At 39.7% G+C, this 14,134-nt stretch overlaps 1 protein-coding gene across 4 annotated transcripts in view; it reads right to left on the reverse strand.

Moving 5' to 3' along the window:
• The window catches only part of Corin (corin, serine peptidase), a 277,674-nt gene that overhangs the window by 12,109 nt on the left and 251,431 nt on the right, over positions 1-14,134 (reverse strand). For all 4 annotated transcript variants that reach the window (XM_029565706.1, XM_029565707.1, XM_029565705.1 and 1 more), the window contains 2 exons: positions 10,962-11,011; positions 10,645-10,819 (listed from right to left, as the gene is read on the reverse strand). In XM_029565706.1, coding sequence (XP_029421566.1) covers positions 10,645-10,819; positions 10,962-11,011 — 225 coding nt within the window. The remainder of the gene's footprint in view (positions 1-10,644; positions 10,820-10,961; positions 11,012-14,134) is intronic.

The following is a 14,134-nucleotide window of genomic DNA, read 5'->3' on the forward strand; positions in this document are numbered from 1 at the left end:
CAGATGGACTGGAACCAGTGTCCAGTCTATAAAGAGGAGGGTCATCACGGAGGAATAATTTCCTCCATGCTTCCAAGAGAAGCCAACAATGGTCGAGTAGGACCTTTGACTTATCTTCACATAGATGGAACTGGTAGAAGAAAGGAGCCAGGGGCTCCTCCCAATCCCATGGGACCCCTGAGGAACAGGTCCTCCAACGACCTCAAGAGTAAAAACAAATCATTTTATCTGGTCCAATTGTATGTCCTTAAACACCCAAAAGGGAAGTCTAACCAAAGATCAAATGGGCCAATATAATTTCATAAGAGTCCATATGTATAGCTAAAGGCTACATAACAAGCAACAATGCCTGACAGGCAATACCTCCTTCTGAGTTGTTGGCCAAAGTGGCCAAAGGGATTCCCAGACAGTAACCCAGCAGAGAAGTGGGAAATTGAATAGCAGACCCCAATCTTATCCAAAGGAATATTGACAACTGAATACCGCTAGATGAGGAACAGCTGGCCCTCCTAAAACAAAGACCTCTATACAGGCTGACTAGATTCACCAGAAGGACAAGTAGTGGGGAAAGGCTGGGGGTGCTGGCAACACAGCAGACAGTAGCAGGGATATCAAAGTATAAGGGCTCTAGGCAGGGAGGGAAAGCTATGGGAGGGTGCTACCTGGGAAATGGGTCTATAAAAAAAAATTCTTCAAAGCATAAAAATTTGCTCCTTAATAACTAGTAGATGTGAAAAACATTACCATTGAAATCTACCTGATGACTTTTTATCCATGCTCAGATGCCAAGGAGCTCAGAAAGTAACCGACTGTGACTAGTAATAATCAGATATAAAGAGATTAGAAACACATATTGCATGCGCCAACATCTCAGTGTTAGTAACAAAAACAATGAGTCTTTCTGCATGGAACAATGTATTCTAAAATGAAATGGAGATCTTTTTTAAACGTTAAAAAACTTATTCAATTTTATGTCTTACAGGGCTTATACTGAGTTCAATATTGTATAACTGTATTAACTCAATTGTGAACCTACTAATTTACAGCCAGTTTTGAAAGAGAATCATCTTAGCTCTGGAAATTGTTATTGAATATGTCAGTGCTGCTGTAATGAAATGCCTCTTCTAATAATTTGGTTATAATAAATAATTTTAAAAAAGAAAAAAAATAGAGAAAAGAAAAAAAATTAGTTTTCTCCCCTGAGGTTACAAGTATTATCATCATCCAGAACTCCCTCCCATCTCTTGGGTGCACTCACTCACCCCAAGTCTTCTAGTTCCTTCTCCCCAGGTCTCAGTGACAATGCTGAAGTGCTCTGGGACCCGACCCTCAGCATTTCCTATGCATTCTACACTCTTCATCATTTCTTGTAGCCTAGTGGTTCTAAATACCACCTATAGTTTGGTGACTCCAAAATGGATATAACAAGCTCAATTCTCTGCCCCAAGCCATATACTTGAGCCAACTGGATGTTTGATAATAGCCAAGATTTAGTGAGGGCTCACCCCATCCATATTTGGTGATTTTGTAAGTATTCAGGATTCATTTTTAGCAATCAAATGCTTGCAATCACCAGTGACCAGGTGAGTCGTTTCCCTCTCCTAGACCCAGCATTGGGAACATCAGAAAGGCCTCCTCATTCCTACCTTGACATGTATCCTGCACCTTGTCATTTCTACCTCCTCTCTTGCTTCTGTTCAAAACCAAGCTTATCTCATCTAACTGGACCATGGAAATGACCTTCCAAATGGTGGGCCTCCTTTTCTTAGGTGATCTTTATAAACTAAAATTAGATCAAGACCATCTCCTGCTCACAATTCTCCACTGATCTTTTACACATTTCAGATACATCCTATACATTCAGTCCCCAGGACCATAATCTCTGTACCCCAGCTGACCTGGAACTCACTATGTAGACCAGGCTGGCCTTGAACTCACAGAGAGCTGCCTGCCTCCGCTTCCCAAGTGCTGGTATTAAAGGCATGCACCCCCTCCCAACCAGTACTTTGTATTTTCTGAAGAGAGAAGGGCATTTCCAACCCTGTGCTCCCTCTTTTGTTGTTCCCCCAGTTTCCACATGGCTCCCACTCTTTTTTTCAGAACCCTCAACTTAGACATCACCCAAACTCCACTAAGCAGGTCTATACACTCATGCATTCTGTACATTTGCAATTTGTTTTCAATGAAATAAGGACAAACCTACCGAAAATTTTGTCGTAGATTGTATACAATATAAATAGATAGATGATAGATGATAGATGATAGATAGATAGATGATATATAGATAGATAAAATAATAATAATAAATAAATAAATAAATAAATAAATAAATAAATAAATAACAATCTCTCCATCCAAGCATTGTGCTCTGAAGACTACAATAACCAAGGAAGGCACAAGCTTTGCTTGTACGGATCATAGGGCTAAGTGAAGGTGGAAAGTTCATGAAATGATTACAGTAAATTGGAGGAAGTGCTGTCGTGTAAGCCCACAAAGTAATGTTACAAAATAAGTTTTCACTACATAATGCTGCCGTCAAAGTACAGGGTTTTCTTCTTTATTTCCTTTCTCCAGCCCCTTGTTCCTTTTTTTTTTTTTTAACTCTAGGGGATTAAGTACATGGCCATCGAGGGAATTCCATATTCACATGAAATTTTACTGTTTACAACATCCAAAACCTACAAAATTTTATTTCAAATTAGTTTATTACATGCTTAATTTGTAGCTTCCTATCCCCACACCACAGCTAATAAGCTCTGATTGTTGCAGAAAGCTGTATTTCAAATAAGCATTCTTAATTATTTTTAATGAAATAACATAAAAACTCAGGACAATTATTATATTGGGGTTAATTTAAATCTAACAATAAAACCTAAGTCAATAAAACCACTAAATGTTAATAACTTATGATCAATAGACTTGCTACATCACTTAGGGTCCTTGTGGCACTAATGTCAGCCAGAAGTAAGACAAGGAGAAAGCACACCAAATTATTCCCTCAGTTGTTCATGATATGAGAACTTAAGTTCTTCCCCCACAACTATGAGAGGAGAACTGGGAAAACGGTAACTCGTTGTTTGAAAGGGGTTTCTGAGGTTAAGGAGAGGTACACGAACGGTGGATGGGAATCCTGAGCACATACTAGAAAAATAAGTCAGAATGAAGGAACAGGCAGCCCTGTCTCTAGAAAGGCAGAAAACAGAAAACAGTTCAAGGCTACATGTCATTCAAAAGTGGGCAGTAGAGAAAACACACAGGGACACAATATGTTTTTTAAGAGTAAAGCAGCAAATCAGGAAGAAAAAAAAAAAAAACAAACCAAGTATATATGCCCTGAAAATCCACAGCATAATTAGGACTGCTTCCCCTTGTCTGACAGGCCTCAAGGTAGCAGCCGGGAGAAAAGGACCATCCTAACATTTCTGTAAAAATGATTATTCTCTAAGGGCTGGGGAAATACCTCAGATGGTAATAAGTTTGCTTTGCACAAGGGCCTGAATTTGATTCCCAGAACCTACAGTTAACAGCTAAATGTGATGCTGCACACTTATAACTCCCAACTTGGGAGGTGAAGACCTAGGGCTTGCTTGCTGACCAGCCAGCCTGTAGAGAACTAGGCAAGTGCCGGGCCTATGAGAGACCCTATTTCAAAAAGAAAAAATGGATGGCATCTGAGGAATGACCTGTCTGGCTTCCACAGACATGCACACACATGTGCATATACAACCGCACCCATACAAACATGCACACACAGACATACGTAGGTGAGCACACATAGACACAAATGATCAGGCTCTAACAGTGAGCAAGCAGGCCCACTGAGTGACAGCTGAACAACCACAATGAAATCAGCCAAGAAAGCTTTTAGCCATTTCTCTGTTTTCATTCTTGCTGCAGATAGACTTCATTTCATGTAACTCACATTTAAGGTCAATTTTTATTCCCGCTTATTCTATTATTTTATATGAATATACTTTATAGATGAGCTTAAGATGTTATAATTTCAACTCACAAGTTTCAGCTATGAACTGTTAAGGGAAACCTTGTGACTCATATATCTCATATGTACTATGGCATCTATTTATGGGTAGAATAACCTGCCACTTTGCAGTTTGCTACACTCAATTCTAATTTAGATAGGAAAATATGACATTTTGACCTAATTCTGCTAATCAATTTTACTTTAAAATTTTTATTCTTTATAGTGCTGGGGATTGATCCCAGGGTTAAGGCAAGCTCTCCCACTGAGCTACAACCCAGTTTCATCCAGCGAATTTAGAGATTTTTTTCCCATCTTTATCTACTTTGAAGCGCAGCAAAATTTTCTTTGCTCTGACCATTTCTAGTTTTACTTTGACTATTTTAAACTAAATACTTTACCTGTAAACAAAGGAAAATTAATACTTATAGTTAACAAGTATAATAAGACTCATCCTATGTAATAAGACTTAACTCCAAAGCCAGCACAGATAGATGGTAATCTGGAGACAATTTGAAGTTTACCAAATCTGCACTAAGTAAAGAAACATCACAGTACAGCATCATTGCTATTCCATGTATCTTAGGAACCTCTTACTTTAAAAGTAAGATATTATCAAATAATTATCTGTAGCAGAAAGAGTACACAGGCTTTAGACTAGGGATGTTGAAAATGAATGAAGGGGCCAGCTGTAAGTCAGTCAAGAGAGGACATCAGGCTACAAGCTTAGCCCCAGGTCATCAGCCTCTCAGCACCAGCTAACTGCTGTCCTGTTGGAATACTCAGTGTGCTCTTACTTTCCAATCATTCAAGGAAAACCAGAGATGCAGACTTCATGCAAAAATATCCACAGTTTTAAAAGTTAGATAAGATTGTTAAAGGCAAACTAGAGCAATAGCCTAGATTCTCCATCTGTTGATGATTCTTATTATTTTTCAAGTGTTTGTATACAGTATTTCAACTGATTCTCACACCTCCTATGAGACATACATAGAAATCCTTAATGACGATTGAATCACTTATGTCACAGCGATAGTAAGTGGCAGTAACTAATAGGTCAGAATGCTGGTTATTTGAATGCCTAGACCATAACTTTCTACTAAACTTTAAAGCCATGGGTAACATCCATAGCTATCAACCAAGGAACTAGATGCCAGTCCTAGGAGGGAAAACTGTTCCGGTGAGTAGAGACACATTGTGAGTAATATGATGGCAAGTGGCAGGAGAACATACTGCTTTGCTAAGCGTATCTCCAAGGGGTGATGGGTAGTCACTCATCAGTTGTAAAATTATATAGAGAGGACTGTTCTGTGATGCCAGGGTCCAGAAAAGCCAACAGAATGATTTAATCAAATACATATCCTGGATCTTTGACAGTCAGACTTCAGAGAGGAGAGAGAGAGAGAGAGAGAGAGAGAGAGAGAGAGATGCATGATGATGTGCCCATAGCTTCTTAAAGCAAGTACTGCTTAGTAGAAATGGCAGCATTCGCTGTCAGTTTTGTATGCTACCATCACATGCGATAGTAGTAAGTGAATTTAAAAAGGAAGAAGCATCTAAACAGTAAATGTGAAAATGTGACTACGTATAGATTCCAGCACTGTGAAATTGGAAAGTCTGTCACTAAGTAGCAGGAAACCATAGCAATTATCAAGAAGACTTAGCCATAAAATGAGCGAGAGCTTGTTTCAAAAGAAAAATGTAGAACATTAAAATGACTCCTCAGTGAAATTATATACAAGAAATGGAGTACACGTTATTGCAGATAATTTAATCTCAGAAGACAAGCAAGCAGAACTATTAACAACTCCCCCTGCCTCCTCCTTCTCCAGTCAGGGAGAATGATCTGCGGATAATAGCCATAAAATTCATCTTCCATATGGTTAAATATGTATGTGTACTTAACACACTGAAATACTGAACTGATGTATAGTTCAAAATATGAGAAGAGTTGGTAAGAGATCAATGACCCTCTGTAGATAAGTTGACGTTCTTAGTTTCAGAATACTATAGCCCCAACTGCTAAAGAGCTGAAGGTATAATGATTAAGAAAATCCAAGAGGATGCTAACAAATATCATTAAGATGAGGAATTTGTGAAGTAGTTATCTGGGCACTGAGAGATGGGAGGAGCCAATAATTTTATTTTGGCCATGTAAAGTAGGGTGTTTATTATACATTTAAATGGACATCTTATGTAAGCAGTAAAACATATATGTGTAAAGCAGACAGTAATGATACTTGGGAGGAAAGCTAGGATAGGAGGAAATATAAATTTGAAATTCTAATAATATTTGATATTTAAGTATGGTAATATCATTTTTTCTCAAATATGGAAAAATGTTTTTAAAAACCATGTATTTGGATCAGTGACTGAGGACATAAAAACGTCATGCACTGGCTCTGGAGTATTCAGTAGCCTAATAACAAGAGAAGGAAAATCAAAATAAAATGAAAGCCAAAAGATCTTTTGTTATTCTAGAAGAAAAGTGGACACGTTACTCCAAGAAGGGTGCAATGATCAGATAATGGAGGGCTCTAGTGAGCTGAAAACTGAAAATTCACCTTTGGATCAGCAAGAAGAAAGTCATCACAAAATTCTGGTTAACTGTCATTTCTGACTAGACTCCAGTAGATGAATTTGTGCAGAAGGACATCTGGGTACAAATGCTTGACTGGAGAGGACTTAACACATATGGCGGAATACATGAGGTCCAGTGGTGGGGGGGAGGGGGAGAACGGATGGGGGAGGGAGTCTAAATTTGATTAAGAACTGTTGTATGGAATGTACGAACGCTCAATAAAAAAAAAAAAATTGTGTCATTTCTGTACCAGTCTTGATGACAGCCCAACTATCACAGGCTAGGGAGAAAATGAGATGTGGCAATGTGGAGAAAGTGATGGCAGCAAACATTTTTAGGAGCTCCCCATAAGCCAGCCCAAATGGAACAATAGGTAAATACAGAAGTAAGTGGAGGGAAGCGGTTTAAGCCATGTCAAGGCACAGGTGTGAGGGGATGATCCACCTTCCAGGGAGAAACCAGTGCAGAGTAGAAATGATGCTTTTAGGAGGAAAGGCTCTGAAAAGCTAAGAGGGGCATAACTGTTCTGAAACAGGAGAAGGGGCACATCGACCTCAAGGCAGACTAGAGGATGTGACCAAAGATACAAGACATTTTTGGAATCGGAAGACAAAGTAAAAGATATGATGTCAGCTCTATCATCCATCAGATGAGATCAGAAGAAGGTGATGGAGATTTGTTGAGAGAGGGAAAGCTGTCAAATGATTTCCTCTCACGGTAAGAAGCAGACTTTGCTATGAAACTGTCCGTTGTGTTAGATGTTCATCTGAGGTCCACGGTCATACATTCGACATGAGCTCAGTTAGCTCCTGGGTGTATAGATATTTTCCAACAATGATCAGCTTTTCTGCTGTAGGTGCAGCACCGAGCATGAATAGGAGAGGGTGGCAACGCTGGGACCAATCAGCCTCAAGCACTTCTGGCTCTAGGGCTGCCCAAGACACAGCCACTCTTTGCTTGATTGACCTTTGCTAAATTTAATTTGTCTAAAGTTTTCTGTTAATCAAAAGTTAAGGGTGGAAAGGAATCTCTTAGCTCCTAGAAGTCCCAGAAACTATGGGAATTGGTCTATAGTTTAGGCCAACTATTAGCCTTTTTTTTTTTAACTGAAGAGTGGAAGATAAAAATACCCTGATAGGGGGCAGAGCAGTGGGGTGCTTGGAGACAAGTCACAGTCACCACATGAGTCCCAAAATCACAACGACCCATGCACCAATAATGCTGAAGATTAGTACACAGGGGAAGCATGGACCCAAAGTCCGGAATCTCTGTTCATAGGCATTTTGACTGATAGGAATGGATTAAATCCTAATGGAATGGAAAACCAAATTGTGAAGGACTGGCCTAGTTCGTAAGCACCAAGACGAAGAGGCAACCCAAAGGATACAACACAGTCCTTAGTAATTGCTTTTCTGAGTAAAGTAAAAACAAAACAAAATGTCAAGTCAGGGCAACAGAGCAAGCAAGCACATGATTTGTTCTGTGGAGACCGAGAAAAGGAGCTTTCCAGAAAAAAAGATTAGCAAGGGCTGTTAAAGATCAATTGATGTTGAAAGTCAGACATAGCACTAATTTTCATTTTGTCTAATGTTCTTAAGAGCATGAATAAAAAGATTACAAAATGTGCTATTCGCTTTGGAAGTCTTCTTAGTGTGTCTGGCAAAATGATCCAGGAATGAAAGAGTTGAAGGACTTGTCAACTCCCAGAAGACCATGTTAGGTAAGAGAAGAAAGAAGCTAGGTAATTGGGGCAGAAATGCAGACCCACAGCCAAAAATCCTGTTGGACTGAAGAGCTGGTGTGGTAGCAATCAGGACATGCTTGACACGACAAGGTTAAAGACTGTGGTTCCGTAACAGAATGGCAGCTTCTTCTGCAGGTTCCCTGGAAAGGAATTATGTCCTTGACCATTACTCACTATGGGCCAGCCTGGGAAGTTCAGCCTTCGGTCTCTCAGAGGTGAAGGAAAGGAGGAAAACTGCCTGTTAAATTACCACAGAACATCAAAGCCTTTCTTTCTTGGAACCTTTGAAGATGAATTGGTATTGGGGCATATCGGGCTCAAGCTGGTATCCCATGCTTTTAATTTTCATCTGGTGCTTTTAAATTCCTCTCTACAGAAGAGCAAAACAAATTATCATTGTTCCCAACCAATATAATTAAAAGAGACAGGCAGGCTGAGAGAGCATACAGATGGGTCATGCTGGGCCTTGCCAAAGTTCAGGGTCCGGATATGAAATAAATCCAAATAATTGCAGCAATGGATGGCCCCAGCAGAGAATATGTATTACAATTAAAAATTCTGAAATGCCTGCAGTGCCACTGGAGAGACCATAAAACAGAATTGGGTTTCTGAGTACACAGTCAAGCGAGGGCTTGTTTGAAGTTGGCCAGTCTCTAACCTCGTATGCATATTCGGGCTCCTCTTGACAGCTCTGGCAAATTCTGTGTTCTGTTAAATTTCTTCAAGACCTTTGATATCATATCCATTTCATTAATTATAAACAGACTTCTTTCTTATTTCAAGCTTCCTTCTTAGCCGTATAGAACCTCCAGTGCATGAGAAAACTTTGATACGCATGGAGAGGAAAAGAGCAGCTGTGAGCTTGGATTAATCAGCACATTAGGAGTGGTGCTCCCTTAAAAACCTGTTGGACTCACTTAGGTAATCACCTTTTGATGGATATTCTTTTGCTAGCATAATATTCTGTTTACTGAGAATTGCAAATCAGAACTAGAAAAGACATCTGGAAACATCTGTCCTCTTCCAGAGCAACGTCATCACAGTGTGCTTCTTGACATACTCCACAGACTCTTCCAACCATGCTGGGTCTCAAAGAAAGTTCTCAAGCAGAGGCACTGGTTTGATTTTTATATATTATTTCCCCAAGAGAGCAATCAAATAACTAACACACGCATTTCCATTGCATTCTATCACTTGTTGCACTGTATTTTAAGTACATGTTTAAATATGTCTGTTTACTAAACTCATCAAGGAACAAAGCAAGCATCCATCACTATAATCTTCATGTGGAGCTGCATATATGTTTGATCTCCTCTAGAAACAGTAAAAGTAGCACCGCATGAGAGGAGCTTTTCAGCATTGTTAACCTAACAGCAAACTGAAACTAACTAAAATATTCACCAGCTGGATACTAGTAGAAAAGACTCATGATGAATCTACACTTCAGAAGAAGATTTAGCATCCAAAAAGATCGAGCTGGACCTATGTGAATTGACCTAGAGGCATGCCCATCGCATATCACCAAAAGAGAAAAGCAACCAGTAAAAAGTGTGATTTCAGATTATAAAAATAATGACACCTTGTGAATCATGAATGTGTTTAGAGCCATGGAGGAACAGTCATCAGGTTGTTAACAGGGATCACCTTCAGGATGATGAGGAAGTAACTGAAATGAAGGAGCTAAATAATGTTGGCAAAACAGACCACAATGCTAGGGGAAAATGCACAACGTTTTAAAAGACATATGTACCTTTATCAAGGTATTACCAGCTGCTGTCAAACATGGTTCTTTCTTTAATTTTTTTCTCAGTGTATATTTTTATTGAATTTTTGTGCATGGTTCTTAAGGCTTTCCATAGCCCATCTCACTTCATGCCCACACCAAGCTTGTGAGGACGAGACTGTTGGAATGCAGAGTGGTTCTGTTTCTTGGAGAAACCTAATACACAGTACCTTTAACTGTGTTTCTCAAACTACCTACTAGTGGTTCATCTGAACCTCAGGTGGCTTTTAAATAAGTCATTTCTATTTAAATTCATGTGTGTAGAATGCATTTAAGAGGTCCAGAACAGAGGCTAAATCTGTCTGGGGAGTCAATCTTCTGAGCTTCTTTTTCCGCCCTTTTTAGTACATCATAGCAGTTCCACAGTCATTGCCCATCAGTGAGCATCACATAAGAAGATGACAAAGGAGAAGGATCTCCACAGATAAAGGCCTGGGAAGGAGAGCAGCTGTAATATTTGCACTGAAGTGGCTTCAAGGGTTACATATGCCACTGAGAATTCCCAAGTGACAAGTGATCAGATCCATGAGAAACCAACATGAAAGGGCGCAGCTTACCCCTCAAAGCAGTGCGCAACTGTCAGAACCCACTTCTTGGCGATGAGGACACAGCCGCAAATATGTCCACTGGGTTCACTCTGCAGAGAACACTGCCATGGCCACCTCCCAGGACGACTTGTCCGACCCCCAAGGATCCTTTTGTTCATTCGGGCAGCCGGGCGGCGACCACAATCTAACAAGAACAGAAGTCATAGCTGTGATTCAACATCAAGCGTAGGGAGATACTGAGCTTTTGTTATCACAAGTGATCATGCTTTCCAGGAGTCAACCCAGTTTAATTAACGTCATATTCCATGATCCACCACTGTTCTCACCTTGCTTAGTACACAGAAGAGAAATCTTATGCCTGCTTGGACAAGGCTGCCTAAATTTGGAGAGAGAAAATGGCATACATTAAGTTAGGTGTTTCTTATTCACTGAAAACACACCAAGGATAAATTCACTGTCAGGGGAGGGAGGTCATGCTCTCTGAGCTGCAATTATCTTAGTGCAAGAATTCTCAGGGAAGGGGTTTGACCAGAGACCACATGGGAGGGATACGATTTACTTGATTTACTTAGTTTAGTCAATATATAATTTGGCTTCATATTTATGGAAGAAGAATTCTTATAATGAAGGTCCCACATCGTCTTACCTCATAGTCTACCCATAAGATTGCCTCCAACTATGATTCCTGAGTCAGGGAAGGGTTGGGGAAAATGGCTGTATCTTAGAATATATGGTACAGAAGTACATGCCAAATTTTTATTGAGAGGGTATGTTTCCCCCAAAAGTTAAGAACTAATCTGAGAAGAAAATAATATTTATTCAAACTTTTAAAAGATAAAAGAATAAAACATTTTGATTAGAAAAAAAACTTTACTGACTGTTAAGGTTAAAATTTTAATATATGAAGACATGACAGGACAAAGGAGCTCAAATTTATTCTTTATGATTCCACATGGCCTGGCCAGAACTGGTAGGTAGAACCCATTGGACATGTGAGTTCAGGAAAGCAGGGATTTTCTTAAAATATCAATTAGATTATGAGGGCAAGAACATAAGCTGTGTTTAAGGATCTCTGACTTCCACCCTCCTCCCTACCTCCAGTGTAGATGAACAAAAGAATTCAGGTTATGCTAAATTTTAATCAACAAGTGTTCTTCCCACCATCAAACATTCATTCACAGTGTAAATTAAAAAGACACAAAGCACACTGGGACCTGCAAAAATACTTAGATGTCTCAAATTAAAACAAAATATTTTTTGAAGATTTACTATAGTTTCATTTTTCCTGTGGATGGATATAAATACTGGCATGACACAAAATACATAATACATAGAAGGGTACCTGGAATCTAAAGTCTTCTTTCTTCTTATCAACTACTTTATTCTCTCTTTCTCTCTCTCTTTCTCTCTCTCTCTCTCTCTCTCTATGTGTTTGCACACATGTATACATGCTGGTGTGTGTGGAGGCTCGAGGTCAGTGTTGAGTGTCTTCCTTAGTCACTCTCCACCTTATTTTTTTAAATATATATTTTTTAGAAGAAGCATATCATTACAGCTTTAACATGCCCAATAACAGTTTCCAGAGCAAAGACACAGCTCCTTCAAAAGTGGCTATAAAATTTCGAGGTTCACTATTGAATCAATACAGTTATACAATATTGAACTCAGTATAAACCCTGTAAGACATAAAATTGAATAAATTTTTAACCCTCAGAAAAGATCATCATTTCATTCTAAAATATATTGTTTCTTACAGAAAGACTCACTGTTTTTGCTACTAACATTGAGATGTTGGCGCATGCATCTCTAATCTGTATGTATCTGCTTATTACTAGTCATAATCATTTGCACTTGGATCCTTGGTGCCTCTGTATGTCCATAAAGTCATCGGGTAGATTTCAATGGTAATGTTCATCACCTCTACTAATTAATGAAAGACATTGGGTAGATTTCACTGGTAATGTTTATCACCTCTACCAATTAGCATGACATACATTTCCATGCTCCCTCCTCAAATATAATACATGTCTTAAAATTTGTTGATTTGTGTGTGTGTGTGTGTGTGTGTGATACTTCCTCCTCAAATATAATACATTTTTAAATTTGTTGATTTGTGTGTGTGTGTGTGTGTGTGTATCACACAGAACATCCCAAACCATCTTATTCAACTATATTCAACTATCTCACTTCCCAGATGGCACCCTCCCATAGCCTCCTTCCTCCCACTAGAGTCTTTACACTCTGATATCCCTGCTACCATCTGCTGTATGGTCGGGACCCCCAGCCATTCCCCACTACTTGTCCATCTGGTGAACCTAGTCAGCTTATTCGTCTTATTCGACTATACACCCACTTCCCAGATGGCACCCTCCTATAGCCTCCCTCCCCCGACTAGAGCCCTTATGCTCTGGTATCCCTGCTACTGTCTGCGTTGTTGTCAGCACCCCAGCCAATCCCCACTACTTGCCCTTCTGGTGAATCTAGTCAGCCTATCTAGAGGTGTTTGTTTTAGGAGGGTCAGCTGTTCCTCTTCTAGCACAATCAGTTGTCAATACTCCTTAACAACTCAAAAGAAGGTATCTCCTATCTGGCATTGTTGCTTGTTATGTGAGGGACCCAGGCCAAAAAACTCAAAAGAAGGTATCTCCTATCTGGCATTGTTGTTTTCTATGTAGCCTTTAGCTATACATATGGACTCTTAAAAAGTTATATTGGTCCCTTTAATACAGATAAACCGATTTATTTTTACTCTTAAGGTCGTTTTAGGATCTGTTCCTCAGGGGTCACATGGGCTTGGGAGGAGCCTCTGGCTCCTTTCTTTTACCAGTTCCACCTATGTGTAGATAAGTCAAAGGTCCTGCTTGACCACGGCTGGCTTCGCTTCAAAGCATGGAGGAAATGTTTCCTCTGTGTTGACCCTCTTCTTTATAGACTGGACACTGGTTCATGTCCATCTCGTGGGGTCTCCTCAGCCTCCTTGATCAAGAGGACAGGTGACCCACCACAATTACAGGACATTTTGGGAGATGCTCATATAGAACTTCAGTTGACCTAGGAGGGCAAGAAGCAAACACTGTCCTTTATGTCCCTCTGAACAAATTAGTACAGGCCTCAAAGTATGTCTGTTAAACATCCAAGAAGGTTAGTTCCACCAGTCTGGTACTTTTAATTACTGTGTGCCAGGTAGGTAAATCTTGGGCAAAGACCAGTTGTTCTCAGATAAACCTTACCTAGTCACATATTTCTTGATCTGCTATGTATAATTTGTCAGTAGGTTGCTCGACTAATATGGTTCCCTCTGGTTTTTAAAACTAGCTAGGCATTATTTATCTCTCGCATTGTCTAACACCTCCATCATGATTTCCCTACTTAAGGTGCCCCCATTTCCTCCCTTTCTCCTTTAATAATACCCTTCTCCTATGGTCCTACCTCTCTTGAGCTCCTTCTTTCCCCTTATCCCCTAGGTTCCTTGTATACCCTTCCCTCCCCTCTCCCTTAA

The sequence above is a fragment of the Nannospalax galili genome, unplaced genomic scaffold, assembly GCF_000622305.1.
Source record: "Nannospalax galili isolate Female #2095 unplaced genomic scaffold, S.galili_v1.0 scaffold318, whole genome shotgun sequence".
In the NCBI taxonomy this organism is placed as follows: Eukaryota; Metazoa; Chordata; class Mammalia; order Rodentia; family Spalacidae; genus Nannospalax; species Nannospalax galili.